Source organism: Gorilla gorilla, chromosome 11, assembly GCF_029281585.2.
Source record: "Gorilla gorilla gorilla isolate KB3781 chromosome 11, NHGRI_mGorGor1-v2.1_pri, whole genome shotgun sequence".
Taxonomy (NCBI): Eukaryota; Metazoa; Chordata; class Mammalia; order Primates; family Hominidae; genus Gorilla; species Gorilla gorilla.
This window is the reverse complement of record NC_073235.2, coordinates 124,186,428-124,204,047: the sequence shown is the minus strand read 5'-3', so window position 1 is coordinate 124,204,047 and position 17,620 is coordinate 124,186,428. Positions and strand designations below refer to the sequence as shown.

At 38.9% G+C, this 17,620-nt stretch overlaps 1 protein-coding gene across 2 annotated transcripts in view; it reads left to right on the top strand.

Annotated features, from left to right (window-relative positions):
• Nucleotides 1-17,620, top strand: part of EPHA4 (EPH receptor A4) — a 154,567-nt gene that overhangs the window by 57,907 nt on the left and 79,040 nt on the right. For both annotated transcript variants that reach the window (XM_055380551.2, XM_063695238.1), the window contains exon 4: nucleotides 13,259-13,414. In XM_055380551.2, the coding sequence (XP_055236526.1) occupies nucleotides 13,259-13,414 (156 nt within the window). The remainder of the gene's footprint in view (nucleotides 1-13,258; nucleotides 13,415-17,620) is intronic.

Genomic DNA, 17,620 nt, shown 5'->3' with positions numbered 1-17,620 from the left:
GAGAATGCTCAGGCTGCCAAAACACTTCCCACAGAACCTCCCAAAATCCCCGAGGTTGGGACCAGCTCCACTTGCCATGCTGTGAGAAGGACTAAACACTAACCTTTTGTGCCCTACAAGAGTGCATCACGCGAAAGCAAGAAAATGGTCCACTTCCTTTGGGATTCAGGTCTGGGGATGTGCGGCTCTCGTCTGTTCCCTTTTGTGGATGTGGTCCTATGAAAGTCTCACCTGTAAGGCTGGACAAACTGCCAAGTCATCCTTGTCAAAGTGGGTGCAGAGGACCTTCCACTGTCACACTGTATTTCGGCTGCCGATTCAAACCAATTTCTTGGGACAATGACCCATCAAGCTGAAGAGTTCAAAATGCATTAAGTAGATTTTCAAACCCCCCCGGCTTACAGGAGTATAATTGAGTCTGTGGGAAAGGGTGGGTTTTTGCCAGCACCCTTTTGTACTTTTAAGAGGAAGATCATCGTCTGTTATCCCAAGCTTTTGGGGCTCTCATCTTTGCTACCATCCCTGGGACTTCTCTGTACTGTACCAAAAACAGACAGTGCAAATTCTCCATAAATTTCACTTAGTCTAGACTAGGTCTCTTCAGGGAGCTCCTTGAGAATTTTTATTTTGTGCTCCTCAGACATAAGCAATGTTGAAAGAGTCCAACACATATGATATTAAATGCTGGCAGAAAGTTGTATAAAATCATTAGTCCACTACACGCAATACCAAAAATAGATGTTTAACCTGATCGTATCTGTTAAATATAAAACACTTTTTAAAAATCTTGTGTGCTCAAAAACTTTCAGAAAATTCTTAATATACACATTTTTTTAAAGGTGACCCATCAGAGGAGCCAGGATTAAAAACCTCAGCAGAGAATCGTAATACATTGCTAATAACTGTAGCATTGGGGAATTCAGTCTTTTAAAGGTTCTGCTTTTTGTGTGTGTGTGATTCTCAGGCCCCATCAACATAACAAAAAAGAAGAGGTGCACTGAGCACTTATTACTGCAGTCATTTCAGCTGCGTAAATCATGATTCCTGACAACTCAGGCTGTAAAGTCGTTTGGATGACAATGACTAGCAACGCTGCAGGAGTTAATCAAATAATTATTTAACATGTGTTTCTCTTGGTCTGGCCCTGGCTTCAGAACATATTTCATTCGTTCCCAGGCCTCTGTAGTGCCTTTACTTTTAAATAAATGGAGGAGCTGAGCAAGTATAAGATATGCATAAAGTTAATGACAGAATCACTTATGTCTCCTATTGGACTGTGCTCTCCCTCAAAAGAGGATTCTTGTCTAAATTAGTTTGGGTGATACCCACAGTACCCACCTCAGTGTTTTGTTCCAGGCTAGCAGTCACTATTATTTTAGCTTCTTCTGGGTGAAGCCAGCTTCCTGGTTAAACTCTTTTTCTCCAGGTGATACTCAGGGGGCACCTTTTCTTTCAGGTGGTTTTTCTATTCCATTACCTCTGCAAGCAGACAGCCTGGGTTAGGTGCGTGGGTGAGGTCCCCAGGAAAGTCTCAAAGCACCTCTGCCAGAGATCACTCCTTAAAATGTGAGAGGAAGCAGTGGTCTGCTTCCTTCCTGAAGGGAACAGCCTCATATTCCCAGCCTTTTAGCTCTTAGTATGTGCTCAATAAATAGTTGCTCTCATTATTGCCATTACTGTTATTATGTAAAGGCTTAATAAATGTTTGCTAAAACATAAATGGCCCAATGGATGAATAAATGCACATACCTAATAAGGGATAAAATTTCTACATAATGACGCTAATCTGCATAGACCCATGTATTAAATTCAGACGGGCTAGTGTGAGGAGAGGAAGAAGAAAAGAACAGCTGCTTCCTTTATTCAGTGCCCTGACCTGTTATCTGTAATCAGGGGATGTATAATGAGCCACTCATCTTTATGTACCCCAAATATCAAAGGGTGAAGAAAACAATAGCAACTCATCAAAAAGCTTGATCCTGTGTGAAATGTCCTGGGCAATCAAGTTAGGTGTTAGTGTCTCCTGATTTGCATTTCATGGCTGTGATGTGCTAGCTGTGGTGAGGATTGATAGTTTATATGGCAGCAATTATTTAAATCTTTCAAAAGTATTTTCAGATATTTTCAGTAATTTTAATTCAAATTAAAGGCAGGGGTTTTCTTACAAAATATGATTACTTACTTTCTGCATTTAGTTCATCTAAAATATACGCTTTTCTTGATTTTTTCTTACATGGTGGTCATTTTAATTTTTAGTATCCATTTGTTTCTGTTCCTAATATAAACTTCAGCATATTAGGCAAACAAGTTTACTTGGCTTTTGTGACTTAAAAATATTATTATAGAGTCATTCAATTAAGTTCTGCTTAATCTGCTTGAATTTATATCTCCAATAGAATTAATTTATTGAAAATCAAATTAATATTTCTTTAATCTCAAAATTTACTAAAGTCATAATCATTTTTATTTCAGGCATGAGGGGAAAAAAAGGAAAATACCCTAAAAATTTGTAGAGCCCTAGATATTAGTTTGTTTCCTTCAGCTGTTTTATAAGGCAATATTGAAAACCATATTTTTTTTTTCAGATAGCAAATTTTCAGTGCTCTAATGGAAGAATTAGAACAAAGGTTAGAGTAAGAATAAGGGATCTTTAAGGAAATAACATGTTTTTTAAAAAGGAATTATTGTGATTATAGGTTGCTGTACTGCCTTCTATTTTTAAATTGTCATCTCTTATCAAATTGAAATAACATATTTGTTTGTTTCTAACAATGCTCTATTGTGATTGATCAAAAATTCCTATTAGCAACTTCAGCCAAATTAAATTTAAAGGAGCTTAATTGAGCAATGAATGATATGTGAATTGGCAGCCCCCAGAATCAGCAGATTAGGACAGACTCCCGCAGACATGTGGTGGAAGAAGATTTATAGACAAAAAAAGGGAAGTGACATACAGAAATCGGAAGTGAGGTACAGAAACAGCTGGATTGGTTACAGGTTGGTGTTTGCCTTATTTGAACACAGTTTGAACAGTTAGTAGTGTATGAGAGGTTGAAACATGGCTGCCGGGATTGGCCAAGACTCAGCCATTGTTATAGGTGCATACTCCTAAATTAGATTGTCAATTTTGTCTACCTACTAAGTTAGGTTACAGTTCTCCCACAAGGACTCAAATATAGAAGTACAGAGTCGTTTTGAGGCCGTTTTTAGTTCACTTTAACAGGGAAAACTGCAATGATCAAACTAAGTAAAAGTTTCTAAGAGTATTTTTATCAAACCTGGTAGCAATGTCTACACTTTAAAACAGAATGCATTATGTTTTTTTCCAAAAATACAGAAGCCTATCACTTGTCTTACCAGTTACTTCCATGGAAATTTGGTGGCCTCATTGCTTTTGTATGGAGCCCTAATGAGAGAGAACCCCGGGATTATCAACTAGAGATTGGAGCTAGCCATCTTTATTCCCATTCCCTTTATACATATATGAAGCAGAGCTGTTTTTAAGTAGAGTTTATGACAGTGGAAGTTACTCTTCAGAGAAGTAAATTAGAGAGTTTAGTTGAATGTGTTTAGTTTACTTACTTTGGAACTTTTACTGTTTAAGCTTACTCCTTCCAAACTCACCAAAGAGAAATAGCTCCTCAAATAATCAGATGATCTGTTCTAAAGGCAAGAAGGGAAAATAATAAGTTATCTCCCCCACTGCATTCTTTTTGTTTGTGTTTAATATTTTTTATAGAGTTAATTTAGATTTAGCAGGCTTTATGTAAAGTTTCTTCTGGAAGATTTACTGAATCTTTTGTGAAAACCATCTTCATCTGACATTTTAGAATTACTCACCTATTTATGGGATTATACTGCATTCTGTTCTTGAAAGAGCAAATCGATTTTCAGCATAGTTTTTTTCTGTCACTTTTTTTCGTTGTCTGTTTTTCTGAAAACTACCTCCAAGGTAAGAGGGGAAAAATGGGAGGAGATGGAACGTAGAAAATAGGATAGAACTGTGTCTTGCCAGAGGAGATGATCTGAATTAGAAACTATTGGTTGAAGGAAGAAACCTCCAAAGCCAATACAATAATTTATTTAACTTTAGGAATGGTGTTTAAATTGTCTAAATAAAAATAAATTTTTACATACTTCCAATCTTGTCTATAGTTACTAAACTGCAGATGCTATGAGTTAGACTTCAATCTTGGGTTTTCTACCCCATGTTAATAACGGAAGAAATAAAAATAATGAAGAAGTTATCCCATAGTGTTTTAGAAATTATATCCAATCTTATTTTAAAACAAAACAAAAAACTTGAAGTTTTCTGAAAATCCACTGGTCATTTCCATCTTCCCCTCTTGTAGCCATGCACTGTGCTATAGGAATAATGAGTTACTCTTAGTGAGTAGCTTATACACAGAACACACTGTCTTTTATCCTCCTGTGTATTATCTCATTTCATCATCATTTCAGCCCTACAGATGAAAAAATTGAAGTTCAGAGTAGTTACATAGTTTGTTCAAGTTCACATATCTAATAAGGGGCAGAGCTAAAAACCAAGTTCAGGCCTTTCCCGTTATGTCTCCCACTGTCCTTGCTATCAATTATTCTGCAGGGCAAAAAGAGACCACCAGACAGTGAATATGAATGTCAGACAGAAAATCACCTTTGATTTGTTTGTAGTTTATTTTTTGCTTTTGTCATTCTTTACTTACATTCTTGCTGTTGTTGTCTGTGAAACATCTCTGTCCTAAATATTTTAACCTTTCTAAATGGATGTCTGGTATATTCCTTTATAAACTTGATTAAGGTAACCAAAATTATATATTTCAATTTTATTTCAACATTTACATATCTACTCTCTCCCCTACAGCCATTTTAAAATAATATTCTAAAGCAACCAAAGACCAGGATTAGGTCAGAGCCAAACAACTCAGTACATCTTTTCAGAATTCTCAGAGGTTTACTAGAGAAAGTAAAACTTTGTATGAATGAAATAAACTTGAATTTCTGGTGATGCAATTGTGTTTTGAAATTTAGTCTCCTCAGAGTGCACAAAAAATCTCGAAATAACTAAGTTTAAGTTTTTAGTAATTGTTGTTGTTGTGGTTTTTTGAGGCAGAGTTTTGCTCTTGTTGCCCAGGCTGGAGTGCAATGGCACGATCTCGGCTCACTGCAACCTCCGCCTCCCGGGTTCAAGTGATTCTCCTACCTCAGCCTCCTGAATAGCTGGGATTACAGGCAGGCGTCACCACGCCTGGCTAATTTTGTATTTTTAGTAAAGACAGGGTTTCTCCATGTTGGTCAGGCTGGTCTCAAACTCCTGACCTAAGGTGATCCGTCCACCTAGGCCTCCCAAAGTGCTGGGATTACAGGTGTGAGCCACTAGGCCCGGCCTTAATTATTTAGTAATTTTTAACAACAATCAGGTTGTACTATTCTGATTTTACTATCCAGAAAACAGAAGAGTATCAAATAAACAAATACTTGAAATAAAATAAGTAAGAATTAACTGTGTTATTTAATACTTGTGAAACACAGTATCAAAAAACAACAATGATCAGTTCACAATATTGATGTGAGAGGATAACTACTTACTTGACACAGTAATAGTTTGGTAAGTTTCCTTTGAATTTCATGGTGTAATTTTTAGCATAACAGAGTTCTGTGTGAGAGCTTCATCTCTTTTCCTTTCTCTTTGGCAGCAACCCATTTCTATAAGGATATTTCACTCCAGGCTCTGTCCCATAATTTGGGGGGCAATACAGGGCACATTCATACTGGTTTGAGAAATAATTTAAATTTTATATTTCAAACATGTCAGATTTCTTTTCTTTCTTACTCTTTTTTTTTTTTTTTTTCTGTTTTGAGACAGAGTCTCACTCGTTGCCCAGGCTGGAGTGCAGTGGCATGATCTTGGCTCCCTGCAACCTCAGTCTCCCGGGTTCAAGTGATTCTCCTGCCTCAGCCTCCAGAATAGCTGGTACTACAGGCATGCACAATGCCGCCTGGCTAATTTTTGTATTTTTCAGTAGAGACAGGGTTCACCATGTTGGACAGGCTGGTCTGAAGCTTCTGACCTCAGGTGATCAGTCTGCCTTGACCTCCCAAAGTGCTGGGATTACAGGCGTGAGCCACCACGCCTCAAACATGTCAGATTTCTGGCATGCCCTCTCCCCACTCCAAAATGAATTCCAAAACCAATTATTCTTCTCCTGATAATGATTTGTCCCTTTAGCATTTGGGTATTAGAGAAAGGATGAGGTGGTTTGAACCTATTTAAGATGAACTGCATTGTTAAGTTTTTACTTAGACAGGGGTCTATTTACAGTTAAGCAGTGGTTCTCAAAACATGTCCCTGGACCAGCAATGTTGTCATCGGGTCCAGGGACACATTTTGCCTGGGAGTATATAAGAAATGCAAATTCTCAGGACTCACCAGACAATCATAAACTAGGAGTGATGACCAGCAATTGGTCTTTTAACAAGTCCTTTGTTAAGGTCATTCTGATACGTGCTAGACTCTGAGAAGAAAGATTAGAAACTACTGATCTTCCAAGATTAGAAGCTTCTGAGATGAGAAGTTTGGTATTCTTGCTGAATTTGGATTCAGGTAATCTCCAGTTTAAAAACTCTTTTTTTAGTTAGCTAATGTCCAGACTAGAGCTTAGGCCACACCTGAGAGACCTGTTAACATCTTTCAAAGCTCTTGAACACTTTCTGTTGTCTCTGTCTTTATCTCAGTCTTGGGATTGAGAGTAAACCCTTTTCACAGGCAAAAGATTAAGGCATTATTTCTCTACATCAGTCATCAACACAAAGCATTTCAATTGCTATTGTAGTTGTTTCATGAACTTAGTGGCTCAGAAATTAAAAAAAAAATCAATATCATTCTTTCATTTCATAGACGAAAACAGTTTAAGCCCAGGATCCTCAGGAAAGAAAAACCCTAAAACAATGTAAATGTAAAATTAATCATAATATATAATGGCAGAAATTTGAACTGACTCAAAGAAATTGTCCCCACAATGGTATAGGAATAGCTTCCAAATCAGGCCATACCATTTAATCAAAAAAAGAAAATCAATTGAAAAGTGTTTTTACTTATAATGATACTGAGTAAAATCAGCTTTTCCAGTAAGACAGTTGATGAAAAGTTTACTCATTTGCAGCGATGACAAGAACATGCACTGTATTACGCTTTGTCATTCAAAACTTAGGGAGGCACTGCAGAGTAACAGAGGAACCATGGAGTAGAGGCTCAATCCTAGTATGCTCCAGAAAGGACCCGTGGACAAGTTATTCATCTCAAAAATGAACATGTCCTACAAGATCACTGGTTGGCAAAGTATGACCCATGGGCAAAATCTGGCCTGCCACCAGTTTTTATATGATCTGACAGCTAAGAATGTTTTTTAATAGATGACATTTGGAATTGAATTGGTAATAATGAACATTTTCTTTGAAACCAAATTAAATGAAATGTTCTCTCTCCAACAAAGAATTCCATTCTCCTCACTAATAACTTTATATTGCAAAAAAGTACTTAATGATTTACTATTATATTTTGAATTCTATCACTAAAAAAAAAATTGTAAAAATTTGTTTTCTATCTTATTACATAAATACCTTCATCATATCCTTGGTCTTCCTCTTGGCCTCTGGCTCTTTACAGAAATGTTTGCCCATTCCTGGATGAGATGATTTTGAAGGTCCCTTCAACAATCTAATTTTTAACTATGCTCAACAGATAGCAGTCAAACCACTTGTAGAATGCAGGTGATTTGGACAATATGGATTTGCCAGCGTTTGGCTGTTCATGAATGGAAGAGAGTCAGATGGGTCCAATAACAGTTCCAATTGTCCATCTTCACCCTGCATGTTTGAAAAGAAAGAGAAGAGATCTATAGCATGTTAGTTTAAGCCATATTGTCTGTGTTAGAAAATCCACCCTGCCTTGGGCAAACCCTTAACCTTTGTGCCTTAATATTCCATCTGTACTGTGGGGAATTAATTGGTTAATGTTCACACCTTCCCCAAAGATGGCTGGGGCTTGCACATATTCACAAAAACTTCAAAAGCTGTAATGCTTTTTGACAGATATTTTTTCTTTCCCATCATTTTTTCTTATATTGTTAACATAAGAAGTAGTTTAACAAATGAAAAATTTATTGAAGAACTAATTTAATAATGGCCATTAAGAGACTTTGATATTTCTAACATAGATTCCTAAGCATACTGGATATATTATGTATCCAGTGCACAAAAGGCAGAGTTCCCATGGAAACTTTTTGGTCATGTGTGCCTAGTATCATGCCCACAAGATAGGGTTGGAGAGACCTATAAGCCTCTCTTTGCCAAATATTGTATGGAGACCAGCGTGCATAAAGCGTTCAGATTCTCCTTAGAATCAGTGTTGGAATTTCTAGACCTTCAAGCGACTCTATATTAAGGTGCAAATTTGTTACCTGGGAAGGTAATTTTTAACCCCCCATTAATGTCCATTTGTTAGTACTTTAGCCCAAATTAGGTTTTTAAAATTACCTAGCTGGTTGAGAGCAGTTCTTCAGGAAGTGTATCAGATTCTTCTAAGTAGGTTCAGGGTAAGTTTTGAAAATAGGTCCTTGGGGGATTGTGATACATCCTCTTTCACTTTCAGCACCCTGCGTTTGCAAGAGTAGCATGTGTGTGCACACGGCAGCACACACGCAATACTTAATACTCTAGCTTCTAGAGCAGCATTGTCTGATAGAGATATAATGCAAGCCACATAGATAATTTTAAGTGTTTTAGTAGCCACATTGAAAAATAAATTTTAGCCCAGGTGTGATGGCTCATTCCTGTAATCCTGGAACTTTGGGAGGCCGAGGCGGGCGGATCACGAGGTCAGGAGTTCAAAACCAGCCTGACTAACATGGTGAAACTCCATCTCTACTAAAAATATAAAAATTAGCAGGGCCTAGTGGCAGGCGCCTGTAATCCCAGCTACTCAGGAGGTTGAGGCAGGGGAATCGCTTGAACCTAGGAGGTGGAGTTTGCAGTGAGCTGAGGCCACACCATTGCACTCCAACCTGGGCAACAAGAGCAAAACTCTGTCTCAAAAAAAATTAAAAAATAAATAAATTTTAAAGGTGAAATTAAATTTAATAATTTAAGTATACATTCAAAACATTATTGCTTTCAACATGTAATCCATATAAAAATTATTAGTGGTGTTTTACTTTTGGGATACTAAGTGTTTGGTATCTGGTGTATATTTTATACTCACAGCCAGTATTCATTGACCGGCCACATCTCAAGTGCTCAGTAACCACATGGGGTGAGCAGTTATTTTAATGGACAGTGTAGCTCTGAGGGGCCTTGAACTGGAAAGTGGGTCACAGAGAGCAAAGTGTGGCTGCCTTTGTGGCTGATAAAGGCAGCAAGAGGATGGGCTGGGGGAACAGATAGAAGTTGGGACCAGCCCAGATCCTTACCCCTCCATTATACCCAAGTCATATTTTTGCTGAAGGTCAGACCTAACTCAAGGTAACTTAACCTTTTTCACTAAAAACTTTTAGAAAAACATAAGCACTGGAGTTAAATGCTTGGCCTTACCACTTAACTGGATGACCCTGGACAAGTTACTGAAAACCCTGTTTCTTCATCTGCAAAATGGGAACAGTGATAATGCCTCAAGCTCACAGAATTATTGTGACAATTAAATGATCAATGAGCATAAAACCAATGAATACTCAATGAATACTTGATATTTATTTTCACAATTGCTATTATTAGCTACTCTTAGGCACTAATTTAGTTTTAAAATGAACTATAAAGACAATCAGATACTATCAATTATTCTACATTTCTTAAAAAGCAGAAAAATGACATAGCCATATATATATATATATATATATATAGAAAATTTTTCAAATAGTAGGTGTAATCAGCTCATTAAATTGGGCATTATACTGTCATGTACACACATCAATGCATCAAAAATCCAGAACATACTACGTTACCAAGACTATCTTAAAATTCGACTTTGTTATGGTAGTGGGTGAGCCAATGAAAGAAGAGTTGGTTCTTCTTTTTCCTCCTCCTCCTTCTCCTCCTCCATCTTTTTTTATTTAAAGCCAGCAGAAAGAGATAATTAAAGCAAAGCTAAAGGAATTGAATGCAAAGTTTGCATCATACATGTGAACTAATCTTTTCTCCATGGCATATCTAGAAGATCAAGTAAGACACCCATTCAGATGGTTCATTAACTAGTGAAACTTCAGTGGAAATAGGGCAGGAGGAAGTAGTTTCTTGCTCACAAAGTCATTAGTATTCAAAAATACAGCGTAGCAGTTCTCACCTAAAATAGAAGGATAAAAAATACTAACAGTCAATGCTTGTTATGCCAAGTACATCTTTCACAGGGGTTTTGTTTAGAATAAAAGAGATAGTGAAAGTTTTCAGATGCTAGTAAGTAGTGAATAAATGCAGAATGTACTTACACATTTATGTACCAAATGCTGGAAGGCTGTGCACCACATAGAGCAAAGAAATGTACTAAACCATCAATTTACTAGGTCATTTTAAATGTAGGCAGCAAAATGGCTATGTGCGTGAAAAGCCACTACTATATTTTGAGAGAGCCTTTCTAAGAATCCTGAAATATTAATAACATGGTCTTAATGTAGTTGGAGACAAAAGAATGTGTTAAGGGTAGTAAGGCTGCCGAGAAGAGCACAATGACAATTTTGTATTTTCTGCCTGTGTTTTATAAAAGCAAAAGGAAAAGAGTGTGTGTTTAAAGAACAGCAGCCTTCAATTTTCCAAATTGGTATAAAACTGTATTTCCCAAATGAATTCACATATATTTATTCCTGGTGACATATTAATACCAGCTTCGAGGAAAAATAGGAAAAAATGTAAACTTGCAAATGCATTTTTTTGTTAAATTCACATAATATATAAAACAGGTTTTTGCACTGTAAGAAATTTAATGAAATTGAAGGAAACATTTTCCATTTTGATTTTTGCAAAAGATGAGTTTAATTTTTTAGCTGGAAGTAGTCTTATCAGAATAGCTTTTCAAATATGCCATTTGGACTTTGTGATGATCAGTCACTGGACAGTTTCTTGTCCTTGTCCATCTTCCACTCCCACTGTGAGTTTTTCGTTTTTGATGCTTGCTGAAATTGAGGGGTGCATGAGAATCAGTCAGTAATATGCAGTTTTCTGCAAACATTCAGATGTGAAAAAAATGAAAGCATTTTGTGCCTTCTTTGCAGTCCTGAGTTGCCACAAGTTGCTTTTGTCGACTGCGACTGACTGACTGACAGGTGGGACCCAGTGGGTTTGTGTTCCTGTTCAGAGGCTCATTGTGTTTGATGTGAGAAAGCCGGGCTTGACCCCCAGTCCTTCTTCCTGCTAAAGTCAGGGTTTCTGATTTTAATCAAAACCCTAGGGCCATCTTAAGCATGACCAAAAAAGCACCTTGCAAGTTGAACCTTATCTAATTATGCAATGTGTATAAACTTGAGACACATAAATCTCAGTCATTGGAGCAACTTGTTTTTCTAAGATGCTCCGGTCCAGTGAAAGACGAAAGCAAATAAGGGAGAGATTGATCTCCCAGCACTTTTATTGTCGGTGCTCCACACATCATAAAGTTTTGGCTAGTTAAAGGAAATTCCATAAACAACTTTAGTTAGTAAGAGTGAAGTAACTGTGTGCCTTCCTGAGCCCCTGCTAAATTCCCTTTCCGCTTGCCATTACAAGAGTATGATTAAGAAAATGCCAACAGGATATGCGAGTGGGTGGAACAGACTTCAGCTGGAAGCCATACAGATGCTTGATGGATGAGTAGTGACAGTGAGATGATGGCTCTATCTCCAGAGAGAATCAAGCAGTTTCATGGATCTCTTTCTAGTACTCATTTCAGTAAGATCTGCTGCGTTGCTGCATGGTTGTTCCGTTTTGGCTGCCAGGCTGATGGAAAATGGCTGATAGGTCCTTCTCCCCACTGCTGTTTCTGATAGTATAGACAAGTCCTAAGGACATGATGAATGAAAAGAAACGAGAGTGAATCATGCTGGAAAGATTGTGGGTTACTGGCACATTTTCTTTGAACCTCTGGTGTTATGAAATAACTTTACTCTTAATGGCCTTGTCTCTGTGGGTTTAATGCTGATGGTGTTGGTCAATTTTTATCTGGGGTTGAGACAGATTTGAGAGGCGATCATGAAAGGCCATGGGGGAAGAAAAAAGAGTGGGGAGCAAGTAGTCATTATTTTTTATTATGAGTTTTCCCAGAATTAGTGAGTTTTTCCACACTACTAAAAGTGGTCCTTAGTGTCAGTATGATGACAGTGTCAGTGTGATGTTTATGAAGATGAAGTCATGGAAAGGATGTCAGGTGTATAAAAAACTATATGGCCCGTGTTCTCTACACCAGGCTCTCGGGAGGTGTGTGCATTGCAGGGGAAGGGTGCTGGAAAAATGGAAAGAGGGAAAAACAGGAGGGTTTTATGAACTTGAAAATAGACACAAAATATTCACTGATCAAAAAAGAAATCTTAGCATACTATATTCCAAAATCTCTAGTTGATAGTTTTTATTATTTCACCCTGAAACTGTGACCCGTGACTTACAAACTCGTCTTTTTTACTTGGTTGCCTTTGTTGATCTTTCAATTTGGTTCTTTCTGTAGTTGTAATTAGGAAATAATCACCACCCGGTTTTTTTGTTAGCACTTGGATACACTTCCCACTGGTTGGCTAAAGGCTACACTCTGAAATTCCATAGCATGTGACTAAGCATACAGGCTTTGAGGGCAGAACACTTGGGGTCAAAGCTGGGTGCTGACACTTAGCAGATGTATGGTCTTGTGCCCGCAATTAACTGCTCAAAGCTGAAATTCCTCACTTCTAAGGTAGAGATAATGCCTGTAGAAAAGGGGTGCTGTAAGAATTAAGCAGCATAATGTGTATAAAGGGTATCTGGCACATAGAAAGGCGTTTGGTAAACTTTGCTGTGCTTTTCCTTGATTCTGCCAGGTTTAGGAAAATTTCTTCCTTTGGACTTCTTGACACCTGACCAGGAATGTTAATGGCCCTTAAAGAGCGACTATACTCAATGAATGCTTTTGGTTGCATTACCTGCATTTCAAGCCACATGATCGCTAATGATTAGCAAGAATGTCTCCCTTCTTCTGAAACAAGGAGGTGGCTTTGCATTTTTGCTTTGCTCTATTTGCAGTGGTTTATATTTGTTTTTTTTTTCTTCTTCCCTGCAGCTTGCAAAATTGGATATTACAAGGCTCTCTCCACGGATGCCACCTGTGCCAAGTGCCCACCCCACAGCTACTCTGTCTGGGAAGGAGCCACCTCGTGCACCTGTGACCGAGGCTTTTTCAGAGCTGACAACGATGCTGCCTCTATGCCCTGCACCCGTAAGTTGTATGCTTGTCTCTCATTCCTGGGATGCCAACAGCTTTCATTACCACCTAGCAAGGCACTGCCAGATCTTCTCCTGGGATAATCATGCAGGGGGCACTTGAGATCAAACATTCATCCTTTCTCAATCATAGCAGGGGAAATGCTTGTAAAAAGAAAGGGTCTTTCCCACTGCTTCTGGTTGCCTTCAGTGTGCACAGCTGCCTACAGACTACTTGGTGGAGAAGAGATTGAGTGTTCAGAGGTTGTCTGACAGTGTAATTAGAGCTGAGATTGGAATTTATTAGTGGCTTTGCCATTGCACTGAGGACTCAGGGAAGCTTGACAACTGGCAGGAGAAACAGGTAGACGGCAGGGTTTGGGAATGTGGTTTCAGTCTGTAAAGGACAGCTCAGTGTGCACTGAGATCATTGCTTATGTTGTCATTACACCTCTTCCTTCTCTACTCATAGTTTTGTGTTCATAAGACTTAGGCCCAAATCCTAATAAATGCTTGTTTAATGATTGCGTTTAATAAATGCTGGGTTAATGAATGGATGAGGCTGGGAAGCTTGGTATGAAGAGCAGGAATGAAGAAATATTTTCTCACACTTTATATGGACAATGTTCCTAGGTGTTACCATTCGTTTCATGTACACTTGGGCCTTCACAGACCCTACAATGGCTGTGACCTTGATCGGAATGGGGAGCACTGGGCCCATGAATTTCCATTAGGTGAATCTGTGCTTGGAGGGCTAGCCTCATGGCTCAGGTCAGACACCTTCCACAGGTTTTGAGTTTGTTTCCCAGCCTGTTGTGTAGCTGGGTGACTGTTGAGTCTCTTCAGTCTGTTTTCTCACGTGGAGAATGGAGTTAATAACAGTGCCTCCTAATGGTTGTTGGTATTAAACAGCCTCATGTTGTTTATGTGCTATGTACATCGCATAGGATGATGCCACTTTCATATATTTTAGCTTTGGCCAGGAGCGGTGGCTCACGCCTGTAATCCCAGCACTTTGGGAGGCTGAGGTGGACGGATCACCTGAGGTCAGGAGTTCGAGACTAGCCTGGTCAACATGGTGAAACCCCGTCTCTACTAAAAATACAAAAATTAGCTGGCATGGTGGGTGGTGCCTATAATCCCAGCTGCTTGGGAGGCTGAGGCTGGAGAATCACTTGAACCCAGGAGGCAGAGGTTGCAGTGAGGCGAGATCGCACCATTACATTCCAGCCTGGGTGACAAGAGCAAAACTCTGTCTCAAAAAAAAAAAAAAAAAAAAATATATATATATATATATATATTAGTTTTAGTTATCATTATGGCTATTATTATTTTGTTTCCTAACTACTATAAATGGTATTTTGGCCAATCTGGAGCTAACAACCCTGCAAATAAAAGGTTTTTGGGTATTTGAGCACTTTGGGCCACCAGGCAATCAAGTCCTATCTTTAAAATGAGTGGAGTGAGACTCCAGGTCTCTCTGACTTTATATTCACATTGCTGTAACCTCCAGAGTTTCTTTCATAATGAGAGATAATAATTATGATGATGACAATTTTATAATTATGCCCAGGTAATGTATTAGGTACTTGAAAAAAATCTTAATACGTGGTTTATAAGAAATCTGTTAGGCAGGTATAATCTTTATTTTATAGAAAAGGTAACTGCAAGCTCAGAGATGTTAAGGAACGTGCTCAAGATCACACCCTACCTTGGACAGAGTTGTACAACCTGAAGACTCACCTAGTTTCTGTTTTATATTATTATTATTTTATATTATTATATTTATATTTTATATTATTTCTATTTTATATTATTCTATTATAGAGAATCTGGGAGATTCTCTTGCTGGCTCTCCCAAGTCAAGCATAAACATTCAGAGTTAGGGAGAATCCTAGGGTCAGTCTCAGATGTAACTGTTAAAAAGGTTAGATGCAGTAGCTCAGGCCTATAATCCCAGCACTTTGGGAGGCCGAGGCAGGCGGATTATTGAGGTCAGGAGTTCAAGACCAGCCTGGGCAACATAGCAAAACTCTGTCTCCACTAAAAATACAAAAATTAGACAGGCGTGGTGGTGTGAGCCTGTAATCCCAGCTGCTCAGGAGGCTGAAGCAAGAGAATTGCTTGAACCGGAAGGCAGAGGTTGCAGTGAGCCGAGATTGCATCACTGGACTCCACCCTGGATGACAGAGGAAACTCTGTCATCTCAAAAAAAAAAAAAAAAGAAAAAAAGAAAAAAAAAAAATAGCCAGGACTGGTGCCTTTCACCTGTGGTCCCAGCTACTTGGGAGGCTGAGGCAGGAGGATCGCTTGAGCCTGGGAGGTCAAGGCTGCAGTGAGCTGCATTCACATCACTGCACTCTAGCCTGGGTGACAAAAAAAGACCCTGTCTTAGAAAAAAAAAAAAAAAAAAAAAAACAGAAAAACTGTAAATAGGCAAGGATTGTTTTTGCTTTCTTTCTTTCCTGTTCCTCCATAGACTAAGAACTTTCTCCGGGTGGCCACTTTTGTTTGAACTCTTCAGTCCCAACCTTTTTCTTTTCCAATGTAAATATTTTCATGCTATGTTCCATTTGTGTGATTAGTTTAATAATAAACTCCCCATCTTTATCCACACCTGCTACCAACAATTTTCTTGTGGGAATCTGGGGCACAATAGTAAACTCAAGGGGAAGTGTTTGAGGCTGACATTTTGAGGATGGCCCTCAATTTGCATCATGTGCTCCCCCACTTACTTTCCATGCAGATAAAGCCTTCTCTAGGTTGAGATTTGATTGTATTATGAGTGTCATGAAATGTATCTCTGATGGCAGGAGGTCCTGGCTCTTTCTCCCAGGTATTTTTCAGTCTCATGATGCTGACCTGTTTAGCCTTTAAGGGGACCATGTGCCCATCACTTTATTACCAAGTCTTGCTACTTGGGAGTTTAGGAAACCTCCAAAGATGGCCGTATGTCTGTGTTGCTGGAACATTTGATGTATGTGTAATAAGGCTGTGGTAGTTGAGCCCTTGGAATTGTATTTTTAACTGTTAGCTTTATCTTAAGGATGCAAAGGGGAAGAAGAGAAAATTTGATTTTAGCATATGGATGGACCAAAAAATCTAAAAATTAAAGTAACATTTGCATGTTTCAGAAGTCATTTTCCACAAGGTGAAAGGAAGGAAGGCTGGTGGCTTTTTGTGTGATTGTTAAAAGGTCCATGAAAATACCTGCTCTTGGAACTCCTTCTCCTATACTTTACTACTTCAAGGTCTTGTGCATGACTTTACTTACTTATTTATTCATTTTTTTTTTTTTGAGATGGAGTCTCACTCTGTCACCCAGGCTGGAGTGCAGTGGTGTGATCTCGGCTCACTGCAACCTCCACCTCCCGGGTTTGTGATTCTCCTGCCTCAGCCTCCCGAGTAGCTGGGACTACAGGCGCCCACCAACACACCTGTTTTTGTTTTTGTTTTTGTTTTTAGTAGAGACAGTTTCACCCTATCAGCCAGACTGGTCTTGAACTCGTCACCTCATGTGATCCATGGACCTCAGCTTCTCAAAGTGCTGGGATTACAGGCATGAGTCATTGCACTCAGCCTTGTGCATTACTTTAATGGTTATCACATCCCACTTACTTTATATGCAGCACTTCAGTTAAGAGGAAACAAAGTGCTGATGGCGACGCCATCAACTTGCTGATCAGATCGCCTTGGCTGTAACCACTGACCAACACTGTGACATTCAGAGAGAGTTTACCCTCACCAGGCCCCAATTTCCTCATCTGTAAGTTGGAATTCTCACCATCTACCTCTGGGGCTGTTTTAAGAATGAAATAAAAAAATATTTGCAAAGTTCTGGCACCTGGTAGGGATTTAATCAATGTTTGTTCTCTTCCTCTTTTATTTCCAGCTGGTCACTTCCTTCCCCAAACTGCCTCCACAGCAGGTTGACAGCGTATCTCACCGCCTCTCTATCAGTGATTTTTACCTTCGAGTGCATAATTAAATTACTTGATGGCTGCCCTGTACCCCAGGATTTCTGGCGGGGGTGGGGGGTAGGACTCAGGCATCAGTATTTTCAAAAATCGGTCTGTTAATTTATTGTACAGTTAAGGTTCAGACCCCTCCAATGGAACTAAATTTTTTTTTTTTTTGAGACCGAGTTTTGCTCTTGTCACCCTGGCCGGAGTGCAATGACACAATCTTGGCTCACTGCAACCTCTGCCTCCTGGGTTCAAGT